This window comes from Aquarana catesbeiana, unplaced genomic scaffold, assembly GCF_042186555.1.
Source record: "Aquarana catesbeiana isolate 2022-GZ unplaced genomic scaffold, ASM4218655v1 unanchor233, whole genome shotgun sequence".
Classification (NCBI taxonomy): Eukaryota; Metazoa; Chordata; class Amphibia; order Anura; family Ranidae; genus Aquarana; species Aquarana catesbeiana.
Window position 1 is genome coordinate 1,425,659 of NW_027362661.1, and position 19,848 is coordinate 1,445,506.

The 19,848-nt window shown below is 41.6% G+C and overlaps 3 protein-coding genes across 3 annotated transcripts in view; 2 read left to right on the forward strand and 1 right to left on the reverse strand.

Moving 5' to 3' along the window:
• Window positions 1-1,203, forward strand: part of LOC141121879 (uncharacterized) — a 173,439-nt gene extending 172,236 nt beyond the window's left edge. The window contains exon 6 of the mRNA XM_073611636.1: window positions 71-1,203. Coding sequence (XP_073467737.1) covers window positions 71-948 — 878 coding nt within the window. The 3' untranslated portion in view covers window positions 949-1,203. The remainder of the gene's footprint in view (window positions 1-70) is intronic.
• Window positions 1-19,848, reverse strand: part of LOC141121836 (uncharacterized) — a 963,509-nt gene that overhangs the window by 184,132 nt on the left and 759,529 nt on the right. The window lies entirely within an intron of this gene.
• The window catches only part of LOC141121842 (uncharacterized), a 297,848-nt gene that overhangs the window by 135,891 nt on the left and 142,109 nt on the right, over window positions 1-19,848 (forward strand). The gene's annotated exons all lie outside the window — the stretch shown is intronic.

Consider the following 19,848-nt stretch of genomic DNA (forward strand, 5'->3'; position numbering starts at 1 on the left):
TGGGCGGAGTCCTGGTTTAGGGGAACCAATCTGCTCATGTCTAGTAATAATCTTTTTATCTCTATTTTAGTAGATGGACGGGAGATGAGGAAAACCTCAGAGGATTGTCTCACTTTGTCTCCAGACAGGAACGTAGAAGATGAGGACATCACACAGTATATTCCAGGAGAAAACCCGACTACCTCAGAGTGCGGGAAGGGTTTTCATTTTAAATCTAAACTTAATGTCCATAAAAGAACTCACACGGGGGAGAAGCCGTATTCCTGTGCTGAGTGCGGGAAATGTTTTACACAGAAGTCCAGTCTTTACACACATCAGAAATCTCACACAGGGGAGAAGCCGTATTCCTGTCCTGAGTGCGGGAAATGTTTTTCAGGCACGTCCAATCTTTACAGACATCAGAGATCTCACACAGGAGAGAAGCCGTATTCTTGTCCCGAGTGTGGGAAATGTTTTTCAGTGAAGTCCAGTCTTTGCACACATCAGAGATCTCACACAGGGGAGAAGCCGTATTTCTGTACTGAGTGCGGGAAATGTTTTTCACGTAAGTCCCATTTTCAATTACATCAGAGATCTCACACAGGGGAGAAGCCGTATTCCTGTCCTGAGTGCGGGAAATATTTTTCACTGAAGTCCAGTCTTTACATACATCAGAGATCTCACACGGGGGAGAAGCCGTATTTCTGTCCTGAGTGCGGGAAAAGTTTTTCACGTAAGTCCTATCTTTACATACATCAGAGATCTCACACAGGGGAGAAGCCGTATTCCTGTCCTGAGTGTGGGAAACGTTTTTCACGTAAGTCCCATCTTCAATCACATCAGAGATCTCACACGGGGGAGAAGCCGTATTCCTGTCCTGAGTGTGGGAAATGTTTTTCACAAAAGTCTGATCTTTGCAGACATCAGAGATCTCACATGAGGGAGAAGCCACTTTCCTGTCCTGAGTGAGGGAATTGTTCCTCACTGTAGTCCTGTCTTCTTGTACATCAGGGATCCCACACAACCCTTGAGGTGTATTAGTACCTTGAGTGTGGGAAATGTCTTCTATATGAATGTTGCAGGACATCACAGGTCTCATGTGGGGAAGAAGCACACCCTGATATACACCTCAGATATACTTCATGGCTGATCTTCATCATGTAAGAAACAGTTCATAAGGAGATCAGAGATCACCAAAGACATGGATGAAGTGTTGTATTGTGTTGACCATTGATAGCAGTAAAGAAATAAAAATGGAGTCATTACTTTTCATTGGCTGAGTACATTTTGTGGTGTAAGATTTCACACACACTAAAGCCTCATACACACACTTAGATTTTCGGACGACCAAACGTCTATTTTTTGTGGCATGCTAGTCTCTTGTCGAAAGTAAAGAGGTTACTCACAATACGAAAATTCTCATACGACAGAATACAATGTAAGAAGTTGTGTAATGTGTTGAATAGTTTTGTATGTATTCTTTAGTTTCTGAGCATACGTAGTCTTACTCTTACGATTTTTTTTTTTGTACGAAAATCGGATGTTGAGTCACATCAGACAAAAATTTTATTGTCTGCATATCCAGCTTTTGTCATACAAAAAAATCAGAATCGACTGTCAAACACCGTACTAATGATACCAAAATCGTCAGACAGCTTGTCGAACGAAAATTTACTTCTGATTTTCATATCATGTGTACAGGCCTTTAGAGGTCTGTTTAAAAGAAAAATAGTTGAACGAATGTGACCAGCATTCACCTAGTTATATAACAAATTTTGGTTTTATATATATATATATATATATATATATATATATATATATATATATATATTTTATACAGTGTTTTCTTTGGCTCCATCTAGTGGCCATAGTGTGGTATTGTGCTATTTTTACTGATTGAGGTAAAAATACCCAATTATGTCCACTAGATGGAGCTGATCATTATAGGAAATCAGTGTGTTAAATGATGGCCAGAATTTTTAGTGGCTGGATGAAAGATTGTCACATTCGTCCAACATATTTTTTTATAAATAGACCCTATCAGGCATGGCTTCATACTACTACCTCAGATAATACTCATACACTTATCAGTACAGTAGACTGAAAAATGCAATTTCACCTTTAATCACTCAGTCCTGACTGTTATCTAATTACCTTACCACCAGTCGATTCCGTTGCTTCATACCCAAATATATCTATGCATAGGAGATAGCGTATATGAATAATTCACACAACACGGTGCTTATCCACTTTTATTATCCCCGGCATGGTGTTCTGTTTGGATAAAATATGGGCGTTTCCGACCACCTTCTACCAATAGGGGTACATGTTCAAATTACATCAACCAATCACAATGTCAGTCACAATGTCACAATATCATTATGTCACCTAGACAGATATAAATGTAGATCATCTTATGACACATAACGTCACTTCCCAATGTCTAGTCTCGTTTTCAACACAAGACCCATCTTACACAACAATATATATTTACTTAAATCCGCAAACATTATAACTTTTAAAGGAACAGTCGTGTATTAGATTGCAAAACACAAGGGGGGGCTTTTTTCATGACCCTTTCAGTCCTCTCTATTGTCACTGGGAATGAGCTGAACACCCCCCCCGGTTTGGTTCACATCAGAACTTGCAAACAGGCAAAAAATTTGTTCAAACACCATTAAAGTCTATGGGACACGAACATGAAAAATCAAAAGTGCTAATTTTAAAGGCTTATATGCAAGTTATTGCCATAAAAATGTTTGAGGACCCAGGTCCTGCCCCAGGGGACATGTATCAATGCAAAAAAAAAGTTTTAAAAACTGAAATTTTTTCAGGAACAGTGATTTTAATAATGCTTAAAGTAAAACAATAAAAATGAAATATTCCTTTAAATATCGTGCCGGGGGGGTGTCCTTAGTATGCTTGTAAAGTGGCGCATTTTAGAACCGTGTTTAGAACAATACCACAGCAAAATAACATTTCTAAAGGAAAAAAAGTCATTTAAAACTGATCGCGGCTATAATGAATTGTCAGATCCCGGCAATATAGATGAAACTCATTGAAAAAAACGACATGGCCCCCCCCGTCCATTACCAGGCCCTTTGGGTCTGGTATGAATATTAAGGGGAACCCCGTACCAAAATTAAAAAAAAATTGCATGGGGGTCCCCCCAAAATCCCTACCAGGCCCTTCAGGTCTGGTATGGATATTAAGGGGAACCCTGCGCCCCTAAAAAATGGCGTAGGGGTCCCCCCCAAATCCATACCAGACCCTTATCTGAGCACGCAGCCTGGCAGGCCGCAGGAAAAGAGGGGGGGACGAGAGAGTGCCCCCCCTGAACCGTGCCAAGCAACATGCCCTCAACTTGTGGAGGATGTTTTGGGCCCCCCCCAAAACACCTTGTCCCCATGTTGATGGGGACAAGGGCCTCATCCCCACAACCCTTGCCCGGTGGTTGTGGAGGTCTGTGGGTGGGAGGCATTTTGGAATCTGGAAGCACCCTTTAACAAGGGGAACCCCAGATCCCGCCCCCCCATGTGAATGGGTATCGGGTACATTGTACCCCTACCAATTTACCAAAAAAGTGTCAAAAATAGTAAAAATGACACTTTGGGACAAGTCCTTTATTAAAAAATAATGTCCCACAATGTAATCCATCTTCAATGACAGCACCCGATGGACCAAAATAAAAGCTCAACAGCTCCACCTCCATGGGATGCTCCCACCGACTGACGCTTCTTCGCAATGACAGCTGTTATTGATATGAGGGTGGGGCTACTCGGTGACGTAAACTGGTGACACCGCCTTCCTCTGATGTCACGAGGCATCAGAGGGGGGCGAGGTCACCGACTTACATCACCGGATGACCCCGCCCTCTGCTATATTACAGCTGTCAAAGCGAAAAGCCTGCAGTGTGCGGGACGCCTCCTATGGAGACGGAGTTGTTGCATTTTTTTTTGGTCCATTGGGTGCTGTCATCGAAGATGGATTTACATTGCAGGACATTTTTAAAAAAAATTTTTTAGGACTTGTCCCAAAGTGACTCCTGTCATTTAACGATTGTATAACCTACAATCAATAAAGCCAGTAATAGGTATTACATGGAAAGGTATAGGAGATAAGTTTATAGTAAATCATAGACTGCAGATATCACAGGCCTTTCTAGAGGCTGAGGGTATGGTGCGGAGTATTGTCTAGCACCCTTAGGCACCCCAACTGGGAGCAAACTATGCCATGAGGGGAAGACAATACATTTAGTCATTGAGCAGTTAGTCGAACAAATGAAATGAAAGGAACAAAATATTTCTGCATAGAAGTGAGAGTGACACTGTCAGGGTCTTTGGTATAAAGCAGGCCTAATGTAACATTAATTAACTTTCGAAAAACATCACAGAGGGACAAATAAGAGAAGGCAAGGAGGGTTATTAAGGTTACATCGAGGTGAGCGAGTACGATATGGGCTTAGAGTATGTTAACTAAAGCAGTGCGGAATTTGGGGGGAGGGGGGAAGAGGGGTCCAGCCTCTAACCTCTGTGTTATCCCCAATCGTTAAATTTGGGGACAGCAAATAGGCTATGGTAGAAGATGTGGGCACATATGGGGTGAAGAGTTTGAGCAGGGGTGGGGAGCTGTGGGGGAGAAAAAAAAGGGGAGTCTAGAGACCGAGTGGAGGGGGGAAAGAAATGGGGTAGTGGAGAAAAAGGAGAGGGGAGGGGGAAGGATGGGGGTGTGTTGGCATGGCGTTAAGGCTATGGGCGTAACAGGGTTTTGACGAAACCCGGGGGTAAAAAATGGGTCACCCAAGGGCTCCAGAGCTTCTCGTATTTAAGAACTTTATATAATAGAGTTGCTTCAATTGGGTGATTCTGTTGCGAGTGCACATAGGGAGGGGGATTTCTAGGCTTTTGCTATGGTCTGTTTGACAGCTGTTGTGACATATAGTAGTAGCTTAAATTGACAATGGGACAAGGCCTCGGGTTTGTTGTACAGGAGGACAACAGTGGGATCAGGTGCTAGGGATGTAGTAAACATCTTTGATAGGATTGAGAAAATCTCCGACTAGAAGGCTTGTGCTATAGGGCAATCCCACCATATGTGAAGGTGTTTTACCATCCATACTGCAACCTCGGAAGCACTGTGGTGGGTATTGAGGGAGGAAGTTGTGTATCCTGGAAGGGACCAAGTACCACCTGGTTAGCACCTTATAGTTAGTTTCCAAGGCAGCGATGTTGGGGGAGGAAGATTTAGTCGCCTGCCTACGCCATTTTTAAAAAGATTTTGGTGCAGTGTTCCCCTTAAAATCCATACCAGACCCAGGTCTGGTATGGATTTTGGGGGGCCCCTATGTCATTTAAAAAAAATTTGGTTCAGGGTTCCCCTTAATATCCATACCAAACCTGAAGGGCCTGGTATGGATTTTGGGGGACCCCCACGCAATTTTTTTTTAAATTTTGGTGCGGGGTTCTCCTTAATATTCATACCAGACCCAAAGGGCCTGATAATGGACAGGAGTTTTATCTATATTGCCGGGATCCGACAATTCATTACAGCCACGATCAGTTTTAAATTACCCTTTTTCCTTTAGAAATGTCATTTTGCTGTGGTATTTTTCTAAACACGGGAAAACTGCGTCACTTTACAGGCATACTAAGGGGACCCCCCCAGGCACGATATTTAAAGTAATATTTAATTTTTATTGTTTCTCATTATTAAAATCACTGCTCCTGAAAAAAATGCATTTTTTAAAACTTTTTTTGCATTTTTACATGTCCCCTGGGGCAGGACCCAGGTCCCCAAACACTTTTTATGACAATAATTTGCATATAAGCCTGTAGCCTCCCTGACGGTTTTCCCGAGTGTGGCTCGGGGTTAAAATTCAGGACCATTAGCGGTAACCCCGAGCCACACTCGGGATTACATCGCAGGATCCTGGTGCCTCCTTACTTACCTTGTCCCCGGGATCCTGCGATGTCCCCCGCAGTGTCCGAGGGCTCCGTCCTCCTCCGAAGCCTCTCCTTGCCAGGCTCCGTTCCCTGCGAGCGGCGCGACGCACGGGGGCGGAGCCTGGCGGCAAATTAAAAAAAAAAGTAAAATTCATAACACATACAGTACTGTAATCTTACAGATTACAGTACTGTATGAAATTATTTCACATCCCTTTTGTCCCCAGTGCTTTGGCCCATGCCCTGCATGCAGTTTTACATGATATACACTGTTCTTTCTGCCTGGAAACTGGAGATTGTCCATAGCAACCAAAAAGTGTCCCTTTACGTCAAAAGTGGCTTTAGACCAGCTAGAAAACAGCGATAGTAAATTAGAACACTTGCAGAATTGAGCGATAGTGAATTGTGGGGAAATGTATTTTATTACTATTTATTTTTATTTTTTTTAATTATTTATTTTTATTTATTATATTATAATTTATGTTTTTGTGTTTCAAACTTTATCATACCCGGGATATCTACTAGACTCTGGTTTGGACAGATTTAAGTGTGTTATTGTTAAGATTTACAGACCTACAATATAAAATGCCAAATTTCCATGCAAAATAATTGTACCGCTTTCAGCACCTAAAATCCAAAATAATCATACCGCCAAGGAGGTTAAAATGAGCACTTTTGGTTTTTCATGTTAGTGTCCCATAGACTTTAACGGGGTTCCGCAGCTTTCAAATTTGCCACGAACACCGCATAATGTTCGGCGTAGGGGTGAACACCTGATGTTCGAGTCGAACTTACGTTCAACTCCAACATCAGGCTCATCCCTAATTGTCACGAATGTGACAATAACAAACCCTGTTGCCCCAATATGCCTTTGACATTCACCTAGACTACTTTCCAATAAATGTTCCACTATCTTAAGCATGTAAAAATAGAGAACAATAAACACATAATCTCAGCTGCATAGCAATTGTCCATGAAATAAAAGGGGCGTGACAGTCCATAAAAGCAAGTGGGAGGGGCATGACAGCCTTTAGGCCAAGTGAAAAATAGTCCCAAAGAAAAACAAAAAAAGTCTCTTGTATGCTTATGAATGTCCATAAAATTAAAAAAACAAGAAAAAGAAAATGTCCACATTATAATTTTCATTCTCCTAAACTTTTCCCAAAACCTTTAGTTCGATTCTGTGCTCATCCATATTTTACAGAAATTCTCTGCCCCAAACCCTGCCTCTTTGTAAGGACAGAATTCGATAGCCACATACAGACTGGCACTGATGCATTGGGCTAGACTTGGGTCTTTGGGCTGGCATCTGGATCTCTTCCTTGTGATGCTCACTGGAATTTCGTAGATGGGTTTGCGTCAATTGGCTAACCCTCAAGGTGTCATTTCCAGGAACATTTTCCAGCAGGAGTCTGCCTTTGCTCATCTCAGCACCTCCCATGCCATTAGAACAACAAAAATGAACAACGAAGATGTGCATGTAAAAGCTGTAGTCATTTCTTCAAGTAACTTGACATCCGTATAGGGTAGAAACGCGGGGGGAACGCAGTTCTGGCACCTCCTGGACTGACTGTATGTAATGGTAAGGGGTGCTGTGGTGTGCTGCAGGGTATTGATGCACACTGCTGGGGGATCTATTCTAGCTGGAGGGGATATATTTTTACAGGGCGGGTCTATTGTTGCTAAGGAGGTCTATTTTTGCTGGTGGGGGACCTATTGTTGCTGGGGGGTCAGTTGTTGCTGAAAGAGATCTACTGTTGGGGGGAGGGGTCTATTGTTGATGGCTGCCAGGGAGTCTATTAATGCTGGCTGTGCAGAGATCTGTTGATGCTGCCGGGAGTCTATTGTTGCTGGGGAGGAAATTTTGTTGTGGGTTGCTCCATTGCTGTTAGGGGGATCTATTGCTGGCTGCAGGGGATACATTTTACTGCTTTTCTTGATATCATTACCAAATTCCATACAAATTACTTAGCAACACAAAATTATATTTGGGTCTGTATTGTCTAAAAGGGGCGGTACTGGGAGGTGGGTACGGGATGGAACCAAGGGACGGTGCTCGGAGGTGGGTAGGGACGGAGAAAAGGGGTGACTCGGAAAGGGGGAGTTCCTGCACCTATTGTCTGAGAAAAAAAGCCCTGGGTATAGGGTATGAATGGGGTTGGCATTTCACATGGGGTGAATACTGGCTGCGGTGGATACTCTCATCCAACATGAATAATCACAGAATCTACTTGATCAATTCAGGCTTTAACCATTGGAGGTATTAAAAATAATATTCCTCATTAATCCAAATATAAGTAAAGCATGCAGAAATAAAAATGTTTCTTAGCAACAGTTTTGTTTATATAGATCCAATATTTAACTAGATTTAACTAAACATTTTCTCAAAAATCCAGTATTACAGCAGGATTTCAATCAAAACATAAACACCTTTAGTTCCTTCTATCCCCGAGACCCGAGGGACTCAGAACAGAACATTTTACCCAAACACATATTCTGACTCAGAAGTCAGCCTCCCAACTTTGCAGATATATCTGACCATCTGCAACAAACAAAACATTGATGAATAAACAACATTACAACTTCATTAACACTTTATGGTTGAAATTCTGGGAATTATCCAGAATAGTCACCCTGACTGTTATTTAACCACTTCAATACTGGGCCCTTTTGCCCCTTTCCTTCCCAGGCCAATTTTCAGCTTTCAGCGCTCTTGCACTTTCGATAAGAATTGCGCAGTCATGCAACACTGTACCCAAATTAAATTTTTATAATTTTGTTCACATAAATAGAGCTTTCTTTTGGTGGTATTTATTCACAAATCAGTTTTTTTTATTTTTTGCGATATAAGTGAAAAAAAGAGCGGAAATTGAAAAGAAAACAATATTTTCTACTTTCTGTTTTAAAAGAAATCCAATAAAATCTAATTGTGTCATAAATGTAAGCCAATCTGTATTCTGCTACATGTCTTTGGTAAAAAAAAATCCAGTTAAGTGTATAATAATTGGTTTGTGTGATCACGGACATATGTACGCATGATCATGTACAGATGTGTGCAGATGATCATGGACATATGTGTGCAGATGATCATTGAGACATATGATTTTACTGTTAAATATGTGGGGGACAGGTGTTTTTACTGTGTGGGGACGGTGTTTTGGGGACACTTTTTAGACATTTTGATTTTACATTGTGTGGGGACACTGGGCCGATAATCAGTGTGTAAAAAGCTGTAAAAAACAGCTCATACTCACTGATCACCCTCTGGCTGCAGCGATCAACTCTCCTTTCCTCACTGACAACTTCCGTGTGAGGAGAGGAGAGCCGATCGCCTAGCAAACGGCTCTCTATTTATATCACGACAGCTGTGATTAGACACAGTCGTCATGTGATCAGGAGGGCCAATTACAGAGCCCTCCTGCCGATCGGAGATGCGCTGAGTCCGGGTGACACGAGCGCATCAGGATTGCGCCGTTGCACAGGCATGCGCGCGTTATCCCCCTCCTTCTGAGGGACGTTCCTGAACGTCCATTCAGAAGGAGGAAGCGCTCACCCGGCCATATATGTGCAGTGGCCAAGTGAGAGGTGATTAAACATACTTTCCACTTAAATCTTAGCGTCTCATGGACTCAATATACATGCAACAATTGATTTTGGTCCTGATTACTTAGTTTCATTACTCTTTAAACATTTATAATTTCACCCTTTTTTCCCAAAATCCTATTATGAAATTTAAATTTTAACCCCAAACTTTTAGGGTAATCTTTTGTACATCTACATATATATATTATCATGAACATGGGCCTAATAACCTCTACTCCTAAAACAAGAAAACACAATATCCCATGAGATAACCATCTCTTTCTGTACATTTTAAACAAACTTAGATACATTACCAATCAAATAATACCTCGTGCATTCATTAAACTTAATACAGCCACTTTCTCATTCCACATTCATTTGCCATTTCATTCATTCTCCATTTAGAATTTTTCCATATTTCCTCCTTGAACACCTTTTCCCATATATATATATATATATATATATACACAGGGGCGTAACTAGAAATGACAGGGCCCCATAGCAAAATGTTGTATGGGCCCCCCCTGCAAACAGTCCCCCCCCCACAAAAAAAATAACTAATGCCATTGAACAACAGATTACCACACTCATGTGGCACAGTACCCAGGCAACAGCTTATATTAATTTTGAACAACAAAACAAAAATTTGCCAATAAAATCTACAGGTTACATTCAGTACATTATAGTGTAAGTAAAGTCAAAAACGTTTTTTTCAAGTTTTGCACCCCCACGCCCCAGGGCTTGTGGGGAAGAGGCCCTTGTCCCCATCTGCACGGGGACAAGGTGCTTTTCCAGGTACTGTGCAAAACAGATGACAGTCTGTCTCCCACGCCCTTCCTACCTCCTGTTCAGACTCCAGAGCCTCCTCATGTGCCAAAAACTATGTCCCTTCACAGGCGCGCTCGAGCATTCTGCCCCGCCCACTCTGCTCCTGCCCACTCAGCTCCTGCTGTATGCAGCCGGACTCGCGGGGCCCGGGAAGCTTAACGGTAAACTTAAATTCCTCATCCTCCCTGGGCATAGTTGCCAACATTGTAAAAAAATTTATAGGGACACTTTTTTTTGCAAAGCGTGCCGTGGCGATAAATTGGCGTGGTTTAAACGTAATATTCGGTGTGGCTTAAAGGGGCATGACTCAAAGGGGGTGTGGTTAGAGTCTGGGATGAATGAGGGATGGAGGGAGAAACAAAGAAAGAAAGAGAGAGAGATAAGGAAGGAAAAAAAGAGGGATGAAGGGACAGCAGGCCCAGATCCTACACCACAATAGAAATATGTGTATTCCAGAAAGTTTAGCAATAGGCAGATAAAGATACTCCAAACATCTGGTGTTAGAGCTTCAATCATCCCAGAGCCATGGTTGTTATAGTGTCAGGGTGATTGAAGCGCATTATTTCTATTGTTACATTGTAATATAAAATGAAATAGTTCAGCTCACCATAATGCAGAATCAGTGGGAGAACTGAGAGTGTCACTTGCCACCAGATGCCATCAGGTGTCCCCAGCAGAGTCCTCCTTACATCTCAGGTGTCCCCAGCTGAGTGCCTCCTCAATCTCAGGTGTCCCCAGTGGAGTGTTTCCTTACATCTCAGGTGTCACTGTCCCCAGCCAGCGGAGTGCTTCCTTACATCTCAGGTGTCACTGTCCACAGCCAGCGGAGTGCCTCCTTACATCTCAGTTGGTCTTCAGGAAAATGGCGGCTGGTGGAGACATTATCTCCACTGGCCACAGACCTCTAGCAGCGGTGGCAGCTAAAAATCAGTAAAAAAGGATTTCTATTGGCAACTATGACGGGGGCCCCACTCGGCTGCGGGCCCCATAGCACCTGCGTGGCTTGCTATGGCGGTAGTTACGCCACTGTGTATATATATATATATATATATATATATATATATATATATATTTTTTTTATCAAAAGTATATTTTTTCTTTATTTTGTTACTTAGTACATTAAAATTACACAACCTTAAGTTACTTCCCTTTTTCTTTCTTAACCACAATTCCTTTGGCATAGCGCCTGGAACACTTCCCTTTTTCTTTTTTTTTTCTTTTTTTAACAATAAATCTAAACTTGTGTTTCCAAAAAGGTAAAAATCAAACATTTTAAAATCCCCAATCATTGTTAGACAGGTTAAATACAATTAAACATTTGCAAAAATAACCATTCCCTTGTTTTGTAACACTATATCCTTGTGCAATGCCAAGTTCCCATTTCTTTAACTTCAATACAACAAATGGGCCCAACTAACCCTCAAACATACCATCCATTTTTTTTATAATTAATCTTGTCAGAGGCCAGGGCAATTTTATCAATCCGAAATATAGTACATTTGTTGATATCACAAAAATACCTTCCAAACCTTTAACAATGCAAGGATAGGCAATTGCACAATTTAAAAACATTCCTTAAAATCAGACTCTAACTGAAATAATCAAAATACCACATGTATAAATTGAAATGTTACTCCTAAAAATTTGTATCTTGCAATTATCTTAAACATTTTAATCTACTTAATTATCTGATCAGATTCCTCAAGAAAAACATCTGGTACCATTAAATTCATGTAATTTAGTAGTGACGTCACATTCCCCATATATGATTCCAATTAACTATGCATTGGGCTGTATTGCATCTGATGTGTTTTTTATGTATATAATATACATGGAGTATATAATATGTATGTGTGTGTGTGTGTGTGTATATATATATATATATATATATATATATATATATATATATACATACACTGGTGACTATCCCAGTCTCACACTAAAACATTATGGTAGTGGGTAAGGATGAGCCGACACCCCCCTGTTCGGTTCGCACCAGAACTTGCGAACAGGCAAAAAAATTGTTCGAACACGCGAACACCGTTAAAGTCTATGGAACACGAACATGAATAATCAAAAGTGCTAATTTTAAAGGCATATATGCAAGTTATTGTCATAAAAAGTGTTTGGGGACCCGGGTCCTGCCCCAGGGGACATGGATCAATGCAAAAAAAAGTTTTAAAAATGGCCGTTTTTTCGGGAGCAGTGATTTTAATAATGCTTAAAGTGAAACAATAAAAGTGTAATATCCCTGTAAAGGGGCGCATGTTTCCCGTGTTTAGAACAGTCTGACAGCAAAATGACATTTCAAAGGAAAAAAAAGTCATTTAAAACTACTCGCGGCTATTAATGAATTGCCGGTCCGACAATACACATAAAAGTTCATTGATAAAAACGGCATAGGAATTCCCCACAGGGGAACCCCGAACCAAAATTTAAAAAAAAATGACGTGGGGGCCTCCCTAAATTCCATACCAGGCCCTTCAGGTCTGGTATGGACATTAAGGGGAACCCCGGCCAAAATTTAAAAAAAAAATGGCATGGGGTCCCCCTCAAAATCTATACCAGACCCTTCAGGTCTGGTATGGATTTTAAGGGGAACCCCGCGCCAAATTTTTTTAAAAAAATGGCGTGGGGTCCCCCCAAAAATCCATACCAGACCCTTATTTGAGCACGCAACCTGGCAGGCTGCAGGAAAAGAGGGGGGGACGAGAGAGCGCCCCCCCTCCTGAACCGTACCAGGCCACATGCCCTCAACATTGGGAGGGTGCTTTGGGGTAGCCCCCCGAAACACCTTGTCCTATGATCTGGCGATGGTAAGGAAGGTCTCGTACTTACCTGCCGGTCTCTCTGACCATGCCCCTCTGGAGGTAAAGTTGGTGTTGGCGGAAAACAGGGGCGAAAACTGCTGGCCTTTGGCAGTTGAGTGGTTGCAGGACCCCAAGGTGGAGGAGATAGTTTCTCCTAACAGACAGCCTATCCTACAAGGTACAGATGTGCTGGTTCAGCTTAAAGGCTTTTTCCTGTACTGCTGTCTGTCTTGTCTCACCTTTTTTTGTCTAAGGAGTCTGCCTATTTGCTGATCGTTACTAAGGGTGTACTGCGCCCTATCCCCTCTCTCCCACATTTTTCCTGTTCTAAGAAATAAACTTCTCCTTGTTTAAGCATAGTGACTGGTGCCCAACTTCTTTCTTTTTCATCACCCAACATGATCAGTACCCTGCACCCTGAGGAATTATGTCAGCCCTCCCTACCTCTGGTAGTCACCGTTACACTCCCGGAAAATCAGGGCAGGCGCTACACCACACCACTATCCAGATCCCACTGACAGTGAAGGTGTGCTTGATGGGTCTTGTCGACCCTCTGGCTTCTAGCCAAGTGGTCATAACCCTTCTGGGATTATTTCTCTATTATGCACGCAAGGCCATTGTACTCCGGTAAAAATCCTCTGCTGCACCATCCGTTAACCTATGGAAATGGTTAATTAACTCAGCCCTGCCACTATATAAGGCCACTTACCTGTCTAGAGGTTGCGCTAAGAAATTCCGTAATATGTGGGACATATGGGTGGAATCTACAATTCAGATTCTCTGGATGACTAGCATGCACTCTGTATAGCAATTAACCACCTCTTAGGTAATAGAATTTTGAATTCATGTTACACTAGACAGATCATTTTCTGGGTATTTAAATGCAGAGAGAGTATTTATCATCTTTGTGAACTAGGCTCTGAAGATTGTTTGGGAAAAGCATGCGTGTTCCAACCTGCACAGGTAGTTTGAGCGTACCAAGTGTTTTTTTTTGTTTCTGTTTCAGTTTGTTTTGTTGTTTGTATGTTCGAGCCGGTGTATGCCCAATAGGCTCCGTTTTGTACCTCATACTTAAAAAATTGCAATAAATACAATTAAAAAAAAGAGTGTGTGTGTGTATATATATATATATATATATATATATATATATATATATATATATATATATATATATTTATTTTTATTTATATTTATTTTGCCTGTGGGCCCCCCTTAATGTGCCTGTAAAGTGGCGCATTTGTAGCATATACAGAACATGCTACAGCAAAACTGACATTTCTAAAGAAAAAAAATCCTGTTTAAAATGACTTGTGGTTACAATTGCCGGCACCCGGCTATTAAAAAATAAAGAAAAAACTACATGGGGTCCCCCCAGTCCATACCAGGACCCTCGGTCTGGTATGAATTTTAAGGGGAACCCCAGGCCAAAACAAAAAAACAAAATGGCGTGGGGTCCCCCAAAATCCATACCAGACGTAGTCTGGCAGGTCAGGAAATGGGGAGGGGGATGAGCGAGAACCCCCCCTCCTGAACCATACCAGGCCACATGCCCTCAACATGGGGAGGCAGTGGGGATAAGGGACTCTTCCCAACAACCCTGGGCTATGATTGTCAGGGTCTGCAGATGGGGGGCTTATCAGAATCTGTAAGCCCCATTTAACAAGGGGGCCCCCAGATTCCCGCCCCCCTACGTGAATGGGTATCAAGTACATCATACCCATTCATCAAAAAAGTGTCAAAAAGTATGAATGAGAGGAAACAGTTTTTGAAAAATCCTTTATGGAAAAAAAAAGTGTCCCTTGATGTAAATCCATCGTCAATCACGATCCTCGACGGACCCGAAAAATAGAAACAAATGGAAACACATCCACCTCCGTGGGAGGCCTCCCACAGATTGCTCTCTCTTCGCTTTGACAGCTCTCAGGCAAGGGGCAGGGCCACCTATTTACGTCACCTGGTGGCCCTGCCCCTTCTGATGTCATGGAGCATCACATGATGTTAGAGGGGGTGGGGCCACCGGGTACCGTAACCTGGGGCGCCCGGCTCTTGCCTACATAAGAGCTGTTTTTCTCTTTCAGTCGATACACATTTTTACTGGTGGCCACCCTCTCTAATTAATGTGTGATGATAGTGTGTTTAATATATATATATATATATATATATATATATATATATATATATATATATATATATATATATACACATATACACACACACACACACACACACACACACACACACCAAGTGTCTAGTTTAACTGATAGGTCTGTGATCCTTAGATGGCCAATAAGATCGGTAAGCCAGACGATAGGAGTAGGTTGGCTGGAATATTTTAATATGTTATGTGATATGTGTGTTTTTTTACATGTTTTTGCTATAAAGTTGAATCTTTGGTACAGTGATGGGAGTATATCATGCTCATATGTGCCCACATTCCCTGTCTTTCTAGAGATATAATTAGTCTGTGGGTTATATACCTAATCATAGAATTTTTTATACAGTTTTTACAGGCTGTTTGCCATAGCTACCAAACAACAGAAAACATGCCTGTTTACTGTAGCTGTAGAAACAATGGACTGTTGAAAACTGCATCTACGTACCTATTGTCTAATCAGGCCAACACCTGACAGTAATCTAACAGTCATTCTTTCAGTTTGAGAGCTGAAAGGACCTCAAACAACTAAATCTCTTTCTTGTGTACTGTATCAATAGAGACAATAGCCTGTTGAAAACTGTAACAATACAACAATGATATTTACCCCCATTGTATAAAACAGCATTTGTTTGAGAAATCTACTCAAGACAAAAACTGACAATATCTCTATGACCAACCACTATTGTGTAATGTTATGTCCCATGTATCAAAAGTCTGATTAATAAAAAAAAAAATCATATTGTAACAAACGCTGTACTATATTGAAAGGAATTTTTCATTTGTATGCTTTCACTTTAGGCATCAATAAATCACTGCTCATTTAAAAATGAATGAAATTTTTTCATTTATACATATCCCCCAGGCCAGTACTCCCCCATAACCATTGTATGCCCAATTACCTGCATATAAGCCTTCAAAATGGGCACTTTTCCAGTTCGGGTCCCATAGACTTCAATGGGGTTCGTTATTCGGTTCCAAACTTTTGCGATGTTCGAAAGTTCTGGTGCGAACGGAACAGGGGGTCGTTCGCCCCATCCCTACTGCTAACCACCAGTGGAGGGAGACTCTCCCACATTTATCTGGCTGGACACACACACACAGGCAGATACAAATCTTTTATACAATCTGATACAATCTAAGGAGTGTGGAGCAGACATACATCCAATATTCATCACAGCTGGGCGAATGCTGGTCACATTCGTTCAACTAATTTTGTTTTTTAAAATAGACCTCTAAGTGTTTGTGAAATTTTACACCACAAAATATACTCAGCCAATGAAAGGTAATGACTCCATTTTTATTTTTCTACTGCTATCAATGGCCAACACGGTACAACACTTCATCCATGTCTTTGGTGATCTCTGATCTCCTTATGAACTGTTTATTACATGATGAAGATCAGCCATGGAGTATATCTGAGGTGTATATCAGGGTGTGCTTCTTCCCCACATGAGAGCTGTGATGTCCAGCAACATTCATATAGAAGACATTTCTTGCACTCAAGTCACTAATACACCTCAAGGTTTGTGTGGGATCCCTGATGTACAGGAAGACAGGACTTCAGTGAGGAACAATTCCCTCACTCAGAACAGGGAAGTGGCTTCTCCCCCATGTGAGATCTCTGATGTCTAAAAAGATGGGTCTTCTGTGAAAAACATTTCCCGCACTCAGGACAAAAATACGGCTTCACCCCCGTGTGAGATCTCTGATGTCTGGAAAGACTGGACAGCCGTGAAAAACATTTTCTGCACTCAGGACAGGAATGCGGCTTCTCCCCCGTGTGAGATCTCTGATGTATGGAAAGACTGGACATCCGTGAAAAACATTTCCCGCACTCAGGACAGGAATATGGCTTCTCCCCCGTGTGAGATCTCTGATGTATGGAAAGGCTGGACATCCGTGAAAAACATTTCCCACACTCAGGACAGGAATACGGCTTCTCACCCGTGTGAGATCTCTGATGTTTGTAAAGACTGGAGTTATGTGTAAAACATTTCCCGCACTCAAGACAGGAATAAGGTTTCTCCCCTGTGTGAGATATCTGATGTTTGTAAAGAGCAGACATCCATGAAAAACATTTCCCGCACTCAGGACAGGAATACAGCTTCTCTCCTGTGTGAGATCTTTTATGCACATCAAGACTGGATTTAAAAGGGAAACATTGCCCACACTCATTACAGGAAAAACTCTTATCTGTTGGAAGGACGGCACCATCCCTCACAGTCTGATGTTCCTCAGGATAAGAGGAATACGATGGTCCATCTACACTGTGTGGTGCCGGATGGACATTTGAGGTAGTCGGGTTTTCTCCTGGACTATACTGTGTGATGTCCTCATCTTCTACTTTACAGTCTGGAGACAAAGTGAGACAATCCTCTGAGGTTTTCCTCATCTCCCGTCCATCTACTAAAATAGAAATAAAAAGATTATTACTAGACATGAGCAGATTGGTTCCCCTAAACCAGGACTCCGCCCACGTCAGGCAGCTTTGTCTCTGAGGATCTTACAATTCCCCCCTCAAGGTAACTAGTAAATGGGTCCTCTGATCTCCTACCAGTTCATTTCTTTATTCATAGACCTTAGTCAGAGAGTGAGGAAACAACGAGAACTGTCTTTTATAGGAGTGACAGTGAGGAGGGGATTATAGGATGAGTGTAGGGCTGAAACAACTAATCGATTAGTTGTCGATTAATCGATTATAAAAATGGTTGTCAACTATTTTCATAATCGATTAATCGGCCAGCCGATTAGTTGGCCTGCATACGGAATGCATTATTTGTTTACATATCAGTAAATACAGTGCAGAACACCGTCAATGCATGTCAGTAAGTGCCTTAGAACTTGTGAATGTGTGAGGAGCAATGCCTCAATGGACATGTAGTCCTGGGCAGGAATTGAGTGGGTCTAAAGGCAGAATTTTTTTTACCTTGCTATAGGGGAACTCTATACTATAATTTGCATCTTGCTATTGGGACACTCTGAAGGCAGGAGGAGCTAGAAGCATTGGTGGGGGACCCCAGAAGAGAAGAATCAGGGCTGCTCTGTGCTAAACCATTACACAGAGCAGGTAAGTATATAACACGTTTGTTGTTTTAAAAAAAAATTACTTTAAGGACTGTGTGCAGGGAAGACCAGCATCTGAACCCAGAGAAGGTGGAGGCTGATAGACTGGAGGCAATAGAAGGCATGACAATTACATTTAAAGTTAACTTTTACATGGAGGCAAGCCACATTACATGGGAGCAGGGCACATTACGTGGGAGCAGGGCACATTACAAGGAGGAAGGGCACATTACATGCTCCCCAGAGAGAAAGGGGTCTAAATAAAAATGTGACCTCTGAGTCTAATGAGTGGATTAGAGATTTTGCTCCCCAACCATATAGTTGGTTATTTATATTTACCACTGTATATAGATATTTAAGAATAAATTGCCTTTTTTTTAAACTTTACATATTAAATTATACACCACATTTTTTTAAAGATTATTATCTGATTAATCAAAACAATAAATCGGCCAACTAATCGATTATGAAAATAATCGTTAGTTGCAGCCCTAGATGAGTGTCCCCACCCTCCTCTATCACTCATTGCCATCTTCCCAACACAAGAAGTACTGCACTTCTGTATTTAGTCCATGATTTAGTCATGAATAACAGCGGGGCTGAGCCCACCCAGAGGTCAGAGAGTGAGGATGGGGGGAGAACAACCAAGATGAAGACTAGACTGATCCTGAAGACCACCATCATTGTGTTATTGACTCCTCCCTCATCACTTTCTGTTTAAGGTTCCAAAGTTTGAGGATGTTATCACATTATTATCAACATGTAAAAGTCTGTGCTCCAATCAGATCATCAGATATAAAATGTGGAGCTGGTAGAAAATGGGTGTAACAAAAGAGAATACATATTATGTTTATATATAGTAGTAGGGAGATGGGAGAGAAGAGAAGTCAGGACTATGTAATGTACAACATATTGTATAAGATACAACAGATAGGACTATATAGTATCAGAATGATGCAATGTACAACATAGAGTATATACAGTCAGGTCCATAAATATTGTGACATCGACACAATTCTAATCTTTTTGGCTCTATACACCACAATGGTTTTGAAATGAAACGAACAAGATGTGCTTTAACTGCAGACTTTCAGCTTTAATTTGAGGGTATTTACATCCAAATCAGGTGAACTGTGTAGGAATTACAACAGTTTGTATATGTGCCTCCCACTTTTTAAGGGACCAAAAGAAATGGGACAGATTAACAATCATCCATCAAACTTTCACTTTTTAATACTTGGTTGCAAATCCTTTGCAGTCAATTACAGCCTGAAGTCTGGAACGCATAGACATCACCAGACGTTGGGTTTCATCCCTGGTGATGCTCTGCCAGGCCTCTACTGCAACTGTCTTCAGTTCCTGCTTGTTCTTGGGACATTTTCCCTTCAGTTTTGTCTTCAGCAAGTGAAATGCATGCTCAATCGGATTCAGGTCTGGTGATTGACTTGGCCATTGCATAACATTCCACTTCTTTCCCTTAAGAAACTCT